At 40.1% G+C, this 18,662-nt stretch overlaps 2 protein-coding genes across 8 annotated transcripts in view; both read right to left on the bottom strand.

The window, feature by feature from the left end:
- Nucleotides 1-1,701: 1,701 nt before the first annotated feature.
- zmynd12 (zinc finger, MYND-type containing 12) lies at nt 1,702-12,493 on the bottom strand. Of its 2 annotated transcripts, XM_036579164.1 has the most exons (9): nt 12,334-12,493; nt 11,882-12,003; nt 10,902-11,043; nt 10,473-10,644; nt 8,483-8,652; nt 7,491-7,613; nt 7,330-7,411; nt 5,496-5,659; nt 1,702-2,222 (listed from the first exon to the last, which is right to left on the bottom strand). In XM_036579164.1, exons 2-9 carry the CDS (start codon nt 11,992-11,994, stop codon nt 2,085-2,087), a joined length of 1,104 nt encoding a protein of 367 aa, XP_036435057.1. In that variant the 5' UTR covers nt 11,995-12,003; nt 12,334-12,493; the 3' UTR covers nt 1,702-2,084. The 2 variants fall into 2 exon arrangements, with proteins under 2 accessions (XP_036435057.1, XP_036435056.1); XM_036579163.1 differs by having other exon boundaries at nt 11,882-12,493.
- Nucleotides 12,494-13,179: 686 nt separating this feature from the next.
- Nucleotides 13,180-18,662, bottom strand: part of slc16a1b (solute carrier family 16 member 1b) — a 31,743-nt gene continuing 26,260 nt past the window's right edge. For all 6 annotated transcript variants that reach the window (XM_036579161.1, XM_036579158.1, XM_036579157.1 and 3 more), the window contains 3 exons: nt 17,572-17,715; nt 16,402-17,202; nt 13,180-15,545 (listed from right to left, as the gene is read on the bottom strand). In XM_036579161.1, coding sequence (XP_036435054.1) covers nt 15,265-15,545; nt 16,402-17,202; nt 17,572-17,715 — 1,226 coding nt within the window. In that variant the 3' untranslated portion in view covers nt 13,180-15,264. The remainder of the gene's footprint in view (nt 15,546-16,401; nt 17,203-17,571; nt 17,716-18,662) is intronic.

The following is an 18,662-nucleotide window of genomic DNA, read 5'->3' as shown; positions in this document are numbered from 1 at the left end:
GGATCTGCATACCCAAAAGCCTGACCACTTTGCCAACACTAAACTTCAATAAGCTACATGTTTGGAATCGATTTTCTTTGTACAACATCAATAAAAACGAACTGTCAACACAAATGGGTGCTAGAAGTTCTCGGAGTTCTGCCCAGCGGGATATAGGCTGAGCTGAACTACTCTACTCTTCAATTCCTTTCTAATCGTAAAGATGAGATGCAGTTTGTAAACTATGATATGAGGTATTAAAAACGTTTTAGAACCATAACTCGGTTCTTGTCTTCACCTTTCGGTACCTCTTCTCTCTCTCCCTCTCTTTCTTTGCCTGTTCACATTCTATTCTCTGAATTCAGATCAAGTCTGAATGTGGTTTACATTAAAGAGTTCACCTTCACGTTGAGTCTTAGCTCATTTTCAGTATGGACCAAACTCATCATCTGAACTAACTTGCACTATAGTTTACATTGTCAGGTTACAGAATTTGGATGAAAGCAGCTGAAGTTTATATCACATTCAAAATCCTGATTGTTTCGAAAGGTGTTTGAAATTAGACCTGAAGTAGATTTTGGATTTTGGAACATTCAAACTATTCAGATTAAACTCAGGGAAGCAGCCTGGATCAAATCCCTCCCCTGTTATCATGTGACACGTCCATCCTAGACAGAGTTCTATGTGTGTCAACCAACAACAAAACAACAAAAAAAATTAAACTATTTAATTTAAAAGAAAAAGATGCTTGTACCATGAAGGTCAACATGCACTTTTTTTCCTTGCTTGTTTTATAATGTTAAGTCTGTTTTATTATTATCATTTTTTTTAAGGATAAAACTGGTTTGTGTGCACTAATCTTGTTCGGGGGGAAAAACAGGAGACTGTGAAAAGGCAGGTTTTAGTGGGACTGTTTCACTAACAAAGGCATGTAATGGCAGTAGCACACACAAACACACTGACCTGTCACCACCCTACCCCCGTGCTGTGACTTGATGTACTGTGTGTGATGTGTTCCATCATTCCATCACCTTTCAGAAAGAGCAAATGGTAATTAAGCAACCAGAGACACTTTCTCCCTCTCTCTGCAGCAGGAACCATTAACCGGGCCATAGTGCTACTCTGCCCTTTTAATAAATTCCCAAATATGATGATTCCAAACCAAAACTTGAGACAAGATTTCAGAGCATTGAGTATTAAACTGGCACAGAAGTGAAATGTTCCTGCAATGTAAACTCAGATCTTAAAGGACTTTCAGTTAAAACAGGAATTCGGTGGACTACATTAATGCCAAACCTGATCAACTTGATGATCACTTTGACTGACAAGGTACCACATCAAACCCCACTCTCTAATACAGAGAGGATGGGCTTTACTCATTGGATAATAACAATGTAAAAAAAAAAAACAAAACTATTTATTTCTAATTGCTGCTAACAGTTTAATTTGGTTGCTCTCCAGGATGTAAAAGGGAAAGACTCCAGGTGTTGACCACACTTCATCGCCTCTTTCTTTTATTATTTTTTTTTCTTTTAGTGAGACGTTCCTCCCGAATGCCAAAAACACAAGCAATGTTGTATAATTTAATACTAGGGAAACTACTAGTAATAGAACTCTAACATCGATGTTATGTGTTATGATGATAATAATAATAATAATAATAAATAATAATAATAATAATAAAGACATTTTAAAAATGTCTGGAACATAAAAAGAGCATCCAAGGCTTGTGTCGTTATTTAACACCATCATTCCAATACATTCTGATTTGTAATAACACCAGAGCAACTACTAATCATTAATTATGCACAATGCATGCTGAGAAACTGCACAGCCATAAGCTCTACAAACAAAGGATTATGATGCTAGATCAATTTACTGTATATTGTGTTTACATTGTTACTGAATTTTTACACAAGATAATATTGAATGTGCAATGTTGTGTACATATTTGCGTTGAGGTTGAATGACTGTTGAGGTTATAAGTGAGTGTTAAATGAATGACTGCCAAGTGTATTATGGTAAGTGCTGAGTCAGAGGCGCGTGTTGAGTGTACTGGTTAATTTTAAGTGTGTGTATTAGAATAGGAGTGTTGAATGTATTGGTTAGTGATGAATAATATGGTTTTGTTGGGTGTTGAAGTGTTTTTCTGCTTGTTGTATGAGACTCTGGATGGACTCAGCCAGACTGTTGTGCTCACACTGCAGGCTAAACTCCATGGCCTTCCTACCAAAGTCCAGCACCTGCAAACACACAGACATGCACAAGAAAGTGCACCACAAACATCAAAAATCAAATACCTAAGCAGGGATGGATAATCACTAATTACATTCACTCATTCACTTGTTGCAGTTGGTATAGTGTAGTGGGTAACAGCACCCTCCACATGGTAGGCCAGAGATCCATTCCCTGCATAGGCAAGTGCACCACATTGCACTATACCAACAAGAGTCCTTGAACTTTACTCCTAACACAACATTTGCCTTTCACTAAAACATAATTAAATTCCAACTCTGGATGAGCAAAACACATTTACAATAATGTAAGTATATTTGGGAGGAAATCTGAACTTTTTACCCAGTTACATTCTAGCCATCATCATATAGTTACAGATTCCCTTTTGGTATTTATAATTTCATTATGTCACATTAGTTTGCTTTGTGATTGGTTAAACCTTTCATTTCAGAGCATTTTATTTAAAACCAAAAGGGCCCCAAAAAGTTCCACCAGTACTAAATTAGTTTTTCTGACCTGCTACTTTTGTACTTGTATTAAGCTGTTGGAAAGGTGCTTTTACTTTTACTTGAGTATAGGTTTGGGCTACCCTACCCAGCTCTGTACCAAAGTACACTATAAGGATGTGGACACCTTATCATCACACCAATATGAGCTTACTGGACTTTCCATTCCAAAACAATGGTGATTAATATGGGGTTTGCCCCTCTTCAGTGGCTATAACTGCCTCCACTCTTCTGGGGAGGCTTTCCACAAGATAAAAAAAAGTGTGTCTGTAGGAATTTGTGCCCATTCAGTCAAAACAGCATTTGTGAAATAAGGCACTGATGCTGGATGAAAAGGCCTGGCTCGTAATTAACATTCCAGTTCATCCCAAAGGTGTTCAGTGGGGTCGAGGTCAGGGCTCTATGCAGGCCACTGGAGTTCCTCTGCACCAAACTTATCAAACCATATCTTTATGGACAGCACTCTGTGTGCAGGGGCACAGTCATGCTGGAACATGAACAGGGCCTTCCCCAAACTGTTTCCACAAAGACGGAAGCATAGAATTATAAAATATAAATTGTTTAATATACAAAATGTCTTTGTATGCTGTAGCATTAGCTTTAACCTTCACTAAGGGGCCTAGCCCAGACCCTGAAAAAACAGCCCCAGGCCATTATCCACCAAACTTTACTGTTGATACTATGCACTGCAGTAGGTAGCATTGCCCTGGCATCTGCCAAACCCTGATTCAGACTGCCAGATAGTGAAGCACGATTCATAAGTCTTGAGAATGTTTCTACTGTTCCAGAGTCCAGTGGCTGCTTGCTTTACACGACTCCAGCCAATGCTTGCCACTGTGCATAAGGAACCCAGGCTTGTGTGCAGTCATGAAAAACCATTTCATGAAGCTCCCAACATACTGTTCTTGTGCTGATGTTGCTTTCAAAGGCACTATGGATCTCTGTAGTAAGTGACGGAACAGAAGAAGGCTATTTTTACGAGTTACGCGCTTCAACACTCAGCAGCCTCATATCTGTGAGTTTGCATGGTCTACCGCTTCATGGCTGAGCTGTTGTTGCTCCTAGATTCTTCCATTTCACAACAGCACTCACAGTTGACTGGGGCAGATCTAGCAGGGCAGGAATTTCAGGAATTGACTTGTGGCCAAGATGACATCAATGTGGCCTATGACAGTGCCACATTTAAAGCCACCGAACTCCTCAGTACGACCCATTCTACTGCCAATGCCAAAGGGAGATTGTTGGCTATGTGCTTTATTTTATACACCTCTTAGCAATGGGTGTAGCTGAAACATCTGAACTCAGTAATTAGGAGAGGAGTCAACATACCTTTGACCACACAGTGTCCTATATTACATTATTCACCTAAATGAAGTGACAACTGATTTACTAAGCATGGCACCACCATAAAACAGGCTAATCTGATCTGCAGCTCTTCAGACAGAGTTTAGCTCTTGGTTGTGAGCTGCAGGACATCATAATGGGATTCAAACCAGTGACACACCAAAGCTAACTGGCCTTATCTCTTTGGCTTTAGCCATTAGTGCTAATCCCTACACTAGACATAGAGGATACACTGGGCCTTAGATGTACTTATGGTCTACAGTAAGAAATAAAACGTTGGGTTTATACAACACAAACTTGACTAAAATAGATGCTGCATTATATTGCTTTTCTAAGTTAACTGATCATTTTTGTGGTGTTTTATTTATATTACATTACCACCCACTGTAATATAGAGATGCTTTCATTGAATTTGTATTTTCTTATGGGCAAGATATATTGGGGAAAGACTTCAGGATGGATTTAGTTTATGGTTAGAGACAGTTCCAGAGTTACAAATTGGGACCAGAAGGGTATAATCTCATGGGGTTCAGTGAGCCAAAGCACATGGCTTAGGCTGGCCAGCCCAAGATACAGGGTCACTAGGTACAGACCTCCCTTCTTGCCAGGGGGAGCTGGCAATTTAATGTGGTACAAAACCGACTAGCTTAGTAAGGCACTTAGCTGATGTAGGACCACATACACATATTTATGCACAGCTCAGGCCAGTGCAGTTTTTGTAATGGAAACCTAGCTGTAATAGCACTACATGGCTTTTCAAACTAATCTCTATCTGCCGCATAGTAGCAATAGTTGATTACCACAGACAATAATTTCCTTATATTTAAAGAAGAACAGAAAACCTGTTGACTCAAAACAAACTTACAATAAAAGCTACTAAGCAGGTAGCTTTCTGTTCCTTTACTAAGCAGAGAAACGCATGGATATTATAGTCCATGCTAATCGATTACAGATGTAGCAGATAGGGATTAGGTTGAAAAATGGCTGGATATTCCTTTAAAAAGAAAATAAATTGCATTTGTTATGTAAGTGTCCCCAGTTCCCTTTCACACTTAGATACTTCAGCCTGTAAGGGTAGCTAAAAGAGTCATATGGTCTGAACTGTAACACACACCCACAGACCACAGCACTGCCTCTCTCAGATAAATACATATGGCTATATTGTCTGTGCTAGTAAAGCCTTTAAACCACATCAGTAGAGGGCAAACAGTATTTTTGTTTTTCTTCTCCTCTTCTCCACACATCCCTCTAGCATGTACTGTTAACACTGTGTACATATTGACATAGTCAAAGTATTTTCATGCCAGGAAAAGTAACATATAAATGCATTAACATATTGACTGTAAAGGTGTATGGGTATTTGTTAATGTGATGTATACTGAATATAAGAGTGTACTGTGGAAACACAATGGTCTGTTGCCAGCGGGTTACCTTATCATGGTTGCTGCAGAGGAACCAGAGCATGGCGAGAGAGTGACACAGCAACGAGCACTGACCAAGAGAGTAAGACAGTGCAGGATGTGTGTTTGCACCCTGCTGCTGAGCCTCCAACATCACACCCAACATATGATCCACCTCTGCAAGGTGCGCCTCATCTGAATGCACACAAATAGACACATGTACACTACTGTGCAAAGGTCAGAGACCACCCTTCATTTCCAAAACAGCCATTAGATGCAAGTTAATCATTTTTTTCAGTGTCATATACATACATATTCTGTTACAGGCAAATAAAACAGAAAATTATACAGAAGCCTGAACAACTAAAAATAATAACATTTATTAGTATTTAGCGTGTGCATCCTGGCATTTCTTACAGCTTCCATTCTTTGCTTTTTTCAAAGAAATCTGAAGGGATATTTTTCCACCCTTTCAAAAGTTCAGTCTTAGAAGTTGGTTGCATTTTCTGATACTCATGATCCAAGTACATATGCAGTGACTCTGAGGTGGCCAGTCCATTGTTCTGAGAACACCAGCAGATTCTTTGTTCGATTTGTAAATTTTCTTCTTTTTTGTCCATTTCCTTTTCTCGGTTACAGCTTCTTGACAGCTACACATCCTTTCAGACTCATGGTGTTGTCTTCACACAGTGGAAGGATAGACAGAAACACCCTTGTACTTTTTGATATCTGAAGCACGAGTGGAGCTTGATTTTCTCCTTCCTCTCAAAGATGAATGTTTTAAGTACTGTTTGTTTGATAATGACAATTTAGGTGGTCTACCAGGATTTGCATGGTTTTGAGAGTCCCGATTCCCTCTGTAACCTTTAATGATTTTTTGATCTCCAGTTTTGGAAACTCTTTTTTTTTCACTGAATCTCCTCTGATTTTCCCATTCCTTGTGCAAATGGATTATTTTATATCTAATCTTCTCAGAAATAGAAATTCAACAGCTGTGTTTAATGGTCATTTTGACTGGAAGCAAATAAATAAAAGGTGGGCCTCAACTTTTGCACAACACTCTCTATTACATACATGTATACATGTAAATGTATGAGATGCTTGAGCGCAGAGAAGAGATGATCATGTCAGACGGCTGGACATGTACACCCTGAGGTTAGTAGCTAAGTAAACAAAATGTGGCACAAGACTGCTGTAGCTGCGCTGTTTCCTGTTCTCTGGGGTCAGGTCAGCCTCAAGGTTGGTGCCTGTCAGCTGATCCAGAATCAGCAGCTTAGTGGGTACAGTGGAAGTGGCTGATCAGAGCATGCCCACACACACAGATCTTAGTACAGCCAGGTTGGAGGAGCAACTGTGCCATTCCACAGCTGCTTTTAACAGGCTTACAAAGAGAGAGAACTAGGGCAGGAAAACACATAGACATGCATGCAGGACAGACACGCACACATGCTGCATTAAGCTGTGTCAGGGATGGGTTTAGTCATCTGTTGGTAAGGTAAAGGCAAAGCTGGTTTTGCTGTGAGATAAAGCATCAGGATATGCTAAAAATAGTCCCGGTGACCTTATTCTCTATCTTCTCCCTCTGCACATACAAATACATTTAATGTGGAAACATAATTCATAAATATGTTTTAAAGGTAGGGCTGGGTTTGCTGAACACTTTCAGCTCATGACCCCATACCAATACCAAGAAAATCACTCCATCACTCAGGGCAGAATTGATTTCCACAGCAGCCAACACCCACACACTTCACGCATACAGCCTGTTTGGTGCGATCATCTCACTTCTGATCTGAAGGTTAGGTTAGAGGAGAAAGAAAAAGGAAGACACAGACTGGAGAGACTGGCCTATTAAGGATGCTCACCAAAGTGCTGCTCTCCCTGATTTCCCGTTTGATTGTAGCACTCCACCAGCTTAGACAGGTGAGCATGCCAGGTACTGGCAACCTACACACAAACAAAATAACACACTAGAGTGCAAGGCTGAGTGAATGGAATAAATAAGCTGAATAGTATACTGATGTACTTGTGAGTAGAGGGAGTTGGCGATGTCCAGCTTCTCCTGTTTGCTGAAGACTTCTGCCATCAGGTAGTAACCTCCAGCCGTCTCAACAGTGTTCAAGCCGAACTCCTCGCTTGCATAGTAGACCTGTGTGTACAAACACAGACAAAAGCCATCATTTGACAAACTCCACATTTACGTAGGACATTTGTTTAAGAACATATACCTACACCAGCCTGAATGATTTGGGGAAATATTTTTTTTTCTGACCAACATTGTGACTGCGATTAAAATTGCAGTTATTTTCAATAAATTAACAACCAGATCTGTTTTTTTAGGCCACTTTTTCTGAATTCAGGCTCAAGTGCAGAACACAGTGTGCCAGATGGCCCGTTATTTGTGGTTGTCCTGTCATTTATGCATCATGTGGTTTGTATCTGAGTGGTCTAACTCATCTACTGGCAGTTATTAGGTTAATTATTGGTTATAAGGTAAAAAATGATCCACTTAAAACTTGTAGGCTATATTAAAATTTGCAGCTCTTGATCTGAGAATCAATTTGAGAATTGCACTCTTTCATATTGCCATTTCAATACAAAAATGCATATATTGCAAAAAAATGCAAAAATATGCAAAAGTACACACACACACACACACACACACACATATATATATGTATATATATATATATATATACACACACACACACACACACACACACGTACGGTTCCAGATAAGTGGTTCAGTGGGTGTTTTGATGAATCTCAACTATTCATGTAATTGAACAAAAGGACATTACACAAAAGGATACTTTGGTCAAAATGTTGCAGGTCAGTCTTTACCAATGTCACATTACTAATTCACCAGTGTGTTTTTATTATACTGGAAAGCATATTGCAATCACAATATATTGCAATATACTGTTGCAATAATTTCTGGTATATTTAATATAATATATTAATAATATATATAATTCATATAGACACACATTTTCCACCACACAGGTGGACACTCACATCGTTGGCGAAGTGCAGGAGAGCAGATTCGTAGTTTCCTAAGGCTGTATACAGACGTCCTAAGTTTCTATGGAGCTGATGGAGAATCGTCCGACTGCAACCTGGAGTCTTCATCACTGTCCACTCAGCCTGGGAGAGATAGCCTTCAGCCTTAGTGAGAGAACCTGAACCTGTGAAAATATGCACACAGACAGTCGGAGACCTAATAGAACAAAGCAAGATTGAGCTGTTAGGAACTCAACAGTGAGATTAAAAGGGCCCATATCTTACATTTTCTTAAACTGTATTTTTCCCTGAGATCTACTTATAACACTGGCATGGTTTTATGTACAGAAAAACAGTCATAATTATTTTTTGCATGATCATTACATTTTAAATGACTATTACATGGCCAATTCTTCTCTCTCTATGCCTTAGAACCATGTGTCAAACACACGGCCCGCAGGCCAAGTCAGGCCTGTGGCACAATCCTGTTCGGCCTGCAAAATTATATAAATTTCTTTTAATATTAGCCCATTTCACCATGAACTGCACTACAGTTCCCTGCATGCACTGCAACATAATGTGTTCTTCCACCCCCTCCCCAACAACGATCTATAGGACTGCACCACAAAAACAAAACAAAAGAAAAAAAGATACTAGGTATCTAGTTCAAGCAAACAGGCAGTTTTAAAAAACCTACTGTACACTGGGGACATTTAAAGAGGTTTAACAGTTATCTACAGATAATGTAGTCTACTCTTTCATATGAAACAATTTGTTTTTATTTTTTTACATTTTTGAATCGTTCAAGTATTCAAGTGCCTATTTTTTGCCATTGTAGTCTTGGCATACTTTGAACAAACATTGGTCAGTTGGGGTCATGGCAAAACGTTATGTAAAAACACAGCTGGCCTGCAGATTTGTCGAGATTTTTTAAATATGGCCCTTTTAGTGGTTGAGTTTGATACCCCTGCCTTAGAATTAAAGTCTTTTTTTTCTGTACATTTAAAATGCAAAGGACTTCTATTCTGATTGGCTGCCCTGTACTGCGTCTCATTCAAAAAGGAATACAAGCTGAAACACTACTAAGCTGCTACACTGTTGTAGCCTGAGTAGTTGGATACATGTACGTGTATTGGTTTTTTGTGATATCAAGCAAACAATGGGCCTCAAGTTTTTTCTTAAATTTGTTGTTGAGAGGTCCTAAGAAAAAGTCAATGTCAGATTCATGACGTGTTCTTAAACCACAGAACTGTTCGCATCTTTGTGCTCCTGAGTGTGCGTAGATTCTGTTCTTACCAAAGAACAAATCCCAAATAAGAAGACACTGGTGAATGTCAGAAACTTTGTGAAAACTGTGTAAGTGGCTTTTAAGAAGAAATTTCTTCTTAAGAATGATTAGTGAATGAATTAAAAACCAGCTCTTTTTAAGGTTTAATTTCCATATGTGAACTGTATGGACCAGGGAGCGAATGCTACATTAGTTTACTAGTGTTTATACACTACATCAAACCCATTTATTACAAAAAATTGAAGAAAAAAAAGTTTTCCATTAAGTGGGCCCTTTAAAGCAGGGGTGTCTTATCTTATATTCACTTCAGCATGGGTGGGGCTGAACTGCTGTAGGCTGAATGGGTGGACATAACTAAATATGTTGATTTTTATGACACCACAAATACATTTCATTTAAAATAGTATAGTTTTTTGTAGCTTCACTTCCATATATGAAGGTAATGGTACGTTTTGAAACTTCAGCAGTGTTCACATACCACATAAAACATTTTCTATAAAAAAAAAGGAGAAAAAATCAGGCTGCCATGATATAGGTCCTTTAAAACACTCAAATGATTCACTGTCTGGTTTAATTTCACAAGAAAATGGCAGGTATGTCTCAAAGCGTTTACACCCAGCTCCACAAGTCCTGAATCTACCAACTGGTTACACATATTTAAATATACATATACAAACTCTGTGTGAGCAGTAGGATCATAGTTGATACGTGACTCACCCACATTGGCTTCTGCAAGCAGCAGATAGGCTGGCACCAGCTCAACAGCATCAGGGCCATAAAGGTCCATGGCACAGCGCAGCGAAAGTTGACCAGCAGGCAAGGCCTCCACATACTTCCCCTCCAAAACTCGTCCCTTAGCTTCTGCATGGGACAGCTCCAGTAGCTGCTCCTAATGTCATTCGAAAATATATTACAATTAGATATCAGATGTTCTAATTGGCTGTCAGTAAGCACCTAGGCGGTAGAACACATATACAGTTTCTTAAGCAGCATATGCAGTCATTTAGGGCTCCCGAGCTTTAAGGGGCTCTCAAATGTTTCAAAACGGCAGATTAGATTTTTTGAGATATACAGACAGGCTGTATGTATGTACAAACGATGGTCTGTGCTCTTCAGTAAAGGCAGTGATTGAGTGAGGGTGCGTACCAGTCTCTTTTGTGCCTGCACCCGGTGATGGTCCCTGTCTGCCTGCAAAGAGTGGAAAGGAGTAGATGCTCGTATGGGAATAAGCAGCTCACACACCCTCTTATGGATACTGTTCCAGTCTGCCTGCTGGTGCGCCACATCACTGCACAGAGACACACATACATGCACACAAATACATCTGTCACTGCGATGATGCTTCAGTTAAAATGCAGTGACTACATTCTAATGTCTGTTGCTTACTGTTGACTTAGGTCTGTAATACAGACACAGTCTTACAACAAAAGACACACTGCATGTAGTTTGTAGACACCAGTTTCTTCCAAAATCAAGGATGGTCTGCAGTAATGGTCTCTACTCTTCTGGGAAGAATTGCTGTGAGGATTGGTTGCATTCAACCACAAGAGCACTAGTGAGGTCAGTTACTGATGCTGGATGTTCAGCTCAGGATCAAAAATGGCATCATCATCCCAAAGGTACTGCATGGTGCTTCGTGGCTGCAGAGAACCAGAACAGCCTAATGCTGGAGAGCTCTAGGGCCCTGTGGCTGAAGCTTGGCATTGAGCATGGTGACCTTAACCAGATGGGTGTCTGTATACTTTTGGACGTAGTGTGTATTTTCTAGCACTTGCCGTTTAGACTCTGTACTTCATAGACTGAAACACTCAGTGCGCACTTTGCGTGTTTCGAGTCAGATTTGGTCTTTTTGCCCAGCTCTTACACTGCACCTCCAATTTCTCCCCCAGCTGTTTCAGCTCACTCAGGCTTCCCTTCTTCTCTCTCTCTCTCTCTCTCTCTCTCTCTCTGTAACGGAAACGTTATGCAACATGGCCAACAGCGCCAAGAAGGCAGTCAGTGTTGATTTACCGCCACCTGGCGTACTTTACCTCACTGTTGGCTTCTGACTATAACTGCTCGTCATTAAACCGTCTGGCAAAAAGGTTATTTCCGAATATTTCACTAGTCAAGTAAGTTAAACTCACCAATAGAAGGCGACTCGACATTTCGAGCACTGGAGGTAAGCTGGTTTCTGACAAAGTTCACACAATTTCTTCCCTCCTTTGGGATTTGCAAGTGGGTTGATTGTCGCGGACATGTCAAATATCTCAAAATCATCAGCAAAAATGAACATTAGCAGAAAAAATATATGGCGTGCGAAATATGTTGACTGGAGAGGTTAGCTAGCTGACGGTATCTGTCATGTTAGCAACCTGGCTAACGCTAGCTAGTTTGTTCATCCACACAAACAACTAGAAAGAACGAAGGAAAAGATTAAAAGCATGGTACATAGAAGGTAGAAAGGTACAGAGACAGCTTCAGTGAAAAAGACAGTGTAAATAGCTATTAAGTATGTCTTATAAAAGTTTTAGTTCGTAGTTTTAAGGTAATGTAACCGCTGGTTTTCAAGATTCTCTTCCATCTCTGTTTCCTTTACCGCTTCCAGGTTTCCACGGTAACAGCCGTTCAACCTAGCTTGTACTAGGCTGTGTCCGAAACCGCATACTAGCAAACTACACAGTACATATCCACCATTAGTGCATTAAGAAGTTTAATACGTGTAGTTTTGGTATAAGTATGTGGTTTTGGTCTCTGCGTCAAAATGGAAGAGCGCCGAGCTATGAATAGATCGACGGGGAGGGAGCCTTATTACAATTGTGTATTTCTGTTGACTCAGAGCAGAAGCCTGTATCAGGACAGAATCCAATGAAATGATTTCATGGGCTTTCAGTTTTGTGCTGAGCGGCGATGGCTCATGGCCAAAAATAGCCCACGGTTAAGAAATTACAAACAGGTGTTTGTTTCCAACACAAAGCACAATCATAAGGCCAACAGGCGGAATATACTCGAAAGACATGTGGCTTATGAACTATTTACTTTAATATTTTCTGAAATTATTTAATTTAAAATAAGCATATTTAATAATCCCCAATCTATTACATTCAACTTACAGCTGAACAGCTTTATATATATATATATATATATATATATATATATATAAAATAACGAGGTGGGCATTTGTGGACAATTGTGGACTTTTAGCTGTTAGAAACTGAGAAACAATGTCAAGTTTTTCAGCACGTTAAATCCACATTATTTAAACTTATAGACGGAATTCTTTTGCCAGAAGTTCTCGAGTTTGTAAGATTTAAATGTGTAGTTACTGCTGTAGCCCCATCTAGTGGTGGACACAAGGAACTACATGATTGCGACTGCACCACAGCAAAACATCACTGCAACTCTCTGCCGCATAAAATTCATTACAATAAAGAATGCAGAGAAATCTGTTTTTAAAAACAGTTTATTGATTTACTACTCAGAAAATGTCAGACCTACAAAATATCACACAAGAAAATTTATTATCACAAAACTAGACCCTGACTCCCAAAAAACCCCCACTGTCTAATCCTAAATCAAAGTACCGAAAGTCTGTACGGAGTGTTTTTACACTCAAAGCTGTACTGACAGTCCTCACACCTCCATTCTGTGTGGAATGCCCTTCCCCCTTTCTACAACAATGCATCTTCCTTCATTTCATTTCCAGCTAAAGCATTTATAAAACAATGTGTACACATGAAAGGGGCCATTAAAAAAAGCTCTACAGCTGGACACTAATCATATAGCTGATAGTTTAGTTTTGGAATGAAGAAATACTGCAGGTACAGTATATATTTGCTTTCTAACACAGAAGCCATAACACCAGCTAGAAGAAATGCATTTCTGATTCCTTGTCAGCTTAACAGGTTAAATGTAATGTGGTTTGGCAGTTCAGAGGTTAACTGTCTCTTTTCTGTTGCTACCATTGACAGAACAGTTACAGATCCCAGATAATGAAACATGCAGCATTCATGACTGATCCATACTTATTCTGTGTACTTAAGTGTACATAACTCCGCAGTATTGGTGATCCTGGCCTATCCATCTCAGACTAAAGTGCACTTAAAATAAAAATAAAATATAAGTGCATATTGGTATGTGGAAGTGCACAGAGAATTTAAATTGCCTTCCACTTAGAGAGCCTTCCACCTGTAAAAGAGCAGACTCACATAAAAGATACCTACAGTGTACTGGTGTCTGGAGAACACAAGTGTAATAGTAATGTGAGCAAACAGCCCAGATGTGCTTTTAAGAAGTTAAGCACTGTTGATCTTAGAGATGTTTCTTGAACTGCAACTGCATAAATTTCACATGCTCATTACTACCCATTGATTAAAAAAAATTGCAAGCTGCACCATCTGTGGAGGCAGCAGACCAAACTCGCTAGTCCAGTTAGTATAAAACCACAAGAAATGTTCTGGTATTTTTGCATAATATTAAACAAGGACACCACAGTTAGGCATACTAGTTTGTAGAAAAGGGTTAAAAATTATTTTAATAGGCTGTGGACTCTCGCTAAGTTTAGAGGGCTTTACAAATAAGGCACCTCATTGAAAGGCACAAAGATTAGAGATTATTTTAAAAAAAAATGTTCCTTAAAAACCTAGATCACATGGAGAACATACATATGAAAATAGACAAATGAGAAATTTTTAAGGGATGACCCTTTCACATGTTCCACCAATGAAGCGTAATACAGAAGAGAAACAAAATACACATGTACTATTCATGCACAATCTGAAGAAGAAATTCCTAAGATCTAAACCACTGGTGTGAAGACGTGAAGTTACGATATAAAATGTCCTGTCAGAAGTGTGCTGGAGTACTGGAGTTTGGCACTGTGTCTAATTGCTGGTAAGCATTACAAATCATCATGGTGATTGTGCAGAAGAGTCAGGAGCACTAGTGAGAAGTACTTTAGCAACTTTTCTGAATTCCTCCAGTTAAAATGAAATTACATCGGACCATTAACAGCCATACTCAACCCCCTTTCCTAAGAGGTATCTGCTGAGTACTGCTCTCTCGACACACATACCAGACTACAGCAAAAGTTCTAACTGGTGCTCAAACATCTGTAACCAAATCTATTGAACTGTTGAGAAGTACCTGTTCATCGCCTTACCTCATCTACAAGGATACATGTACTGAACAGGGTGTCAGTAGCATAACCACTACTGAAAAACAGCCATTGTGACATATGAACTTTGTGGGATTGTGTATAAAACATTGGTACTTCAGTCATATTGAGATTACAAAGTGAGAGGAATAATCTAAAATCTAAAAGAGCAAGAACTGGAACATCTAGCACAGAACATTTGTGTATAAACAACGAAAATGGTTTGTGTGTGGCTGACTGAAGCTTTTTACATTTCTTACTCCTGTACAACTTTGTCCTTGGCTTATTTTTATTTATTGCGGACGGTCAATTGGAAGACAATGCTGGTCATCAGGTATGTCTGAGTGTGAAGGGGTGTGCACATGTAAATGCACATTATACAGTGTCCTCATCCATTTTGGCTACGTCTGCTTGTGTGAGTGGAGTAGACACGTCATTCTCTGCTTCCTTCTCTTTCTCCTTGATGGCATTGTCGATGTTGGTCTCTTCATCCCTGGCTTCCAGGCCAGCTTTCTTCTCCTCCTCCTTCCGCTCTCGGTCCAGCATACGGTAGTTGATCCCCATGCCCACAAACAGGAACACACTGGCTATGACCAGGATGATGCCACAGCCCTGGTAAGTGTATTTGTAGTCCTTGTATTTATCATTCAACTTGCCTACAGAGAGACAAAAACAATATCTATTCAATATTTAAACACATTATATGCATGCAAGGTCCACTTCAAGGACCGTCAGCATTAAGGATGAGCACTTTATGCAAACCTTAATATGGAAATGTGTCAAATGAAAAGATCACAAAGCTATATAGTGCAAGCTTGAAGGCATAAGACAGACTAAAACATCTGGGGTCCAATTTTGCTTCTTTAGTTTAGCGCTTGAGCTATATCTTTCTAACAAACACTAGGAGTCAATCACCCAAACTATTTCCATGAATACATCCTCACAACTTCCCTCAAACCCGCTTTAAACCACATCCAGGTCTTAAGGTCATGCAGACTTGTCAAAATGGTTTAATGCACAGTATGACTTACTGTGGACTACAAAAATCAATCAAACTGGGACACGTCTGTGTGACCTTTTTAAACGCAAACAGTTTGAGAAAACACTAAGGTGACCATTGACTTCTGGTGTGTTAGCAAAGTTAGCCTTGTAGCTTCAAGCGCAGATCTAAAGAAGCAAAATTTGGACACCAAACATGTCTGCTCGACTAAATCTGTGGTAAATGGAACCAAAAACTACAAGATAATCATGTATTTCATTTCAAACTACACATGCCTTATTCAAATACTGCATAACTAAAAAGAAGAGTATAAAAGTCAGCATATTTAAAGGGACCACACTCATCTCTAGTTAGGATTGCTGATTTGCAGTCATTTAATGTTCATAATCATGAGAATCAAAGTAGGACTGCTGAGCTCTGTACCACAGTCACCACTCATATTCTTATCAGTCCAGCAGAGCGGGTCAGACTTTAGAACTTGTCCAGACTCATGTCTGCACAAATGCACTTACCCAGTAGCGGGGGTCCGAGCAGAACAGGTAAACATTCCACAATGGTGACGAGCCCCACAGCACTGGAGAACCTCTGCGCTCCCACCAAGTCCATAAGGGTCTCGAACAGCACGGAGCTCAGCCAGCCAAACGCAACACCAAAAAACACTGCGTACACAGCAAACCCTACATAGTCCACTGAGAGTGGGGCCAACAAGTGGCAAACACCATTATAGAGCACGGAGGCAGCAAAGAAATACTGGATCCGTGGCCGGACCCATCGCGTGTTGGCCACCAGCCCCATCGAGGGCCGTGCCACCATGTCTGTAAAGGCTAGCATGGACAGAAGGAAGGCAGCTTTGTCCTTGGCAATGCCCATACTCTTGGCATAGTTGCTGAGGAAGACAAGTGGGGCAAACAGGCCGAAGAACATGATGACATTGCCCAGGAGGTACAGCAAGAACCCACGGTGCATGAAGAGGGTCAAATCAATGAAGCTGTTGATGGTCTCCATCACTGTTTTCTGTTGACGGCCTTTGGGTCCTCCATCCTCCTCCGCATTGGCTTTCGGTGGCTGTGGCTTAGGCCCAATGGGCCGCATTAAGGAGCCAGCCACGCAGCAGTTGAGCAGAGCACCACCCAGGATCAGGAAGCTCCCTCTCCAGCCAAACTGGTCATACAGCCAACTGTTCAGTGGCGCCAGCGTGGACAGGAACACAGGGCTGCCCGCCATTGCGATGCCGTTAGCAATTGGACGCCGCTTGTAGAAGTATTTACCAATCATTGTCAGGGCTGGATTTAAATTAAACGCCAAACCCAGACCTGCATGGAGAAGAGGAAGACAGCAATGGTAACAATGACAAACAAAGCTAAATTAACAAAAACAGATTAACAATGTTTACAACAATAACGCTGGTAAAGGGCCTGATATGGCGCAACAAACATGGCACTGTTTCTATAACGAGCATTCTGTAAGTTTTCCCATATGCTTCCAAATATTTCCCATTCCACTAAAACAGGTCTGGCCCTATGTTCTGTCACCCCATGGCTGCTCGATCTGCATTTTCTGTGTCTGACTAGTCGAAGTCAATGTCACAAGACAGGCTAATTTCAGATTAGGCTCACACTTTGTTTAACTGGTCCAAATCAGCATTGCTAACGTGTGTCTGGACAGTGACCAGGTCAGCTTACCTCCTATCACTCCCACACAAAAGTACAGCCCCGTCACAGTGTTACAGAAGGAAGCAGCCACCAATCCTGTGCCAGCCAGACAGCCTCCTATTATCATGACTGGCCGACTGCCAAACTGGTTCACCAGAATACTGCTGATTGGTCCTGTAGGAGCAAAAAGGGCATGTCAAACAGGGTACATGCTTTCAGTGAACTACATTTGTTGCTTTGGTCCATCTAATACTGTACTTGATGCACTTGGGTTTCAGTCATGTCCAACCAGACCGGCCTCAGATAAACTACAAATACACAGAATAACTTGGTATGCAGAGGACAGCCTTTAAAATGCTTGTGATCCTCCTTTTATTCAGTCCTACCTGGCCACTAAAACATGGTTAGATCTTTCCTGCTTACAGGTGAACATGCTTTTTATGGGTAGAAACAAATAAATTGGAAACATGCTTGTTTGCCCTAGCATTTGTAGACTTAAATTTTTTCCTCCCCCATTGAGAATATTTACTTGTCTAAATAATTGTACTATTTAGAATTTGGCAATAATTCATCCAACATATGCACATAAAAGAAAAAAAAATTGTGTCAGTCAAAAAAGGTCAATGGTGTATGCACCTCTACAGTTGCTTGGCAAAAGGTGTACTGAAACCCATCAAAGAAAAAGGATGGGACACATTTAAATTGAATACTAAAAAAAGCTTGTTTTATTCTGCTTTTCCTGTCATGTTGGTATAGGTGTAGTGCTGAACTAAACCTATGGTGTTTGCACATGGTTAACTGCATACAACAACCTTACTTGGCTAAAATCCAAAAAAAAAAAAAAAAAAACACCCCAATCTATCCATCTATCTATGGCTGTTAGAACAAAACCTTCTATCTCCAGTTATGTCGATTTTCAGTTTGTGACAAATTGAAATTGCCTGTTGCCCTTTACACTGTCTGTAAATTTCATGATGAATGGACCAAATGAAATGGCCTAAAATGGCTTAAAAATGTCTGGTTCCATTGACTTAAGTGAGGTATGTTTTTTCCTTCTCCTGTAAAGTTTACATTTCGGATATACAAGGTTTTCCTTCTGGCAACAGCGATGTGTTATATGT

This window comes from Colossoma macropomum, unplaced genomic scaffold (assembly GCF_904425465.1).
Source record: "Colossoma macropomum unplaced genomic scaffold, Colossoma_macropomum, whole genome shotgun sequence".
Lineage (NCBI taxonomy): Eukaryota > Metazoa > Chordata > Actinopteri > Characiformes > Serrasalmidae > Colossoma > Colossoma macropomum.
This window is presented reverse-complemented; position numbering and strand designations above follow the sequence as displayed.

Excerpts from the sequence above, each read along its gene's own strand:
- zmynd12 (XM_036579163.1), bottom strand. The coding sequence starts at position 12,030 with ATGTTCATTTTTGCTGATGATTTTGAGATATTTGACATGTCCGCGACA. Across the intron at positions 8,653-10,472 it reads GCTTGCAGAAGCCAATGTGG|GTTCAGGTTCTCTCACTAAG; the intron begins GTGAGTCACGTA and ends ATATTTTCACAG. Across the intron at positions 7,412-7,490 it reads CCAACTCCCTCTACTCACAA|GTTGCCAGTACCTGGCATGC; the intron begins GTACATCAGTAT and ends GTTTGTGTGTAG.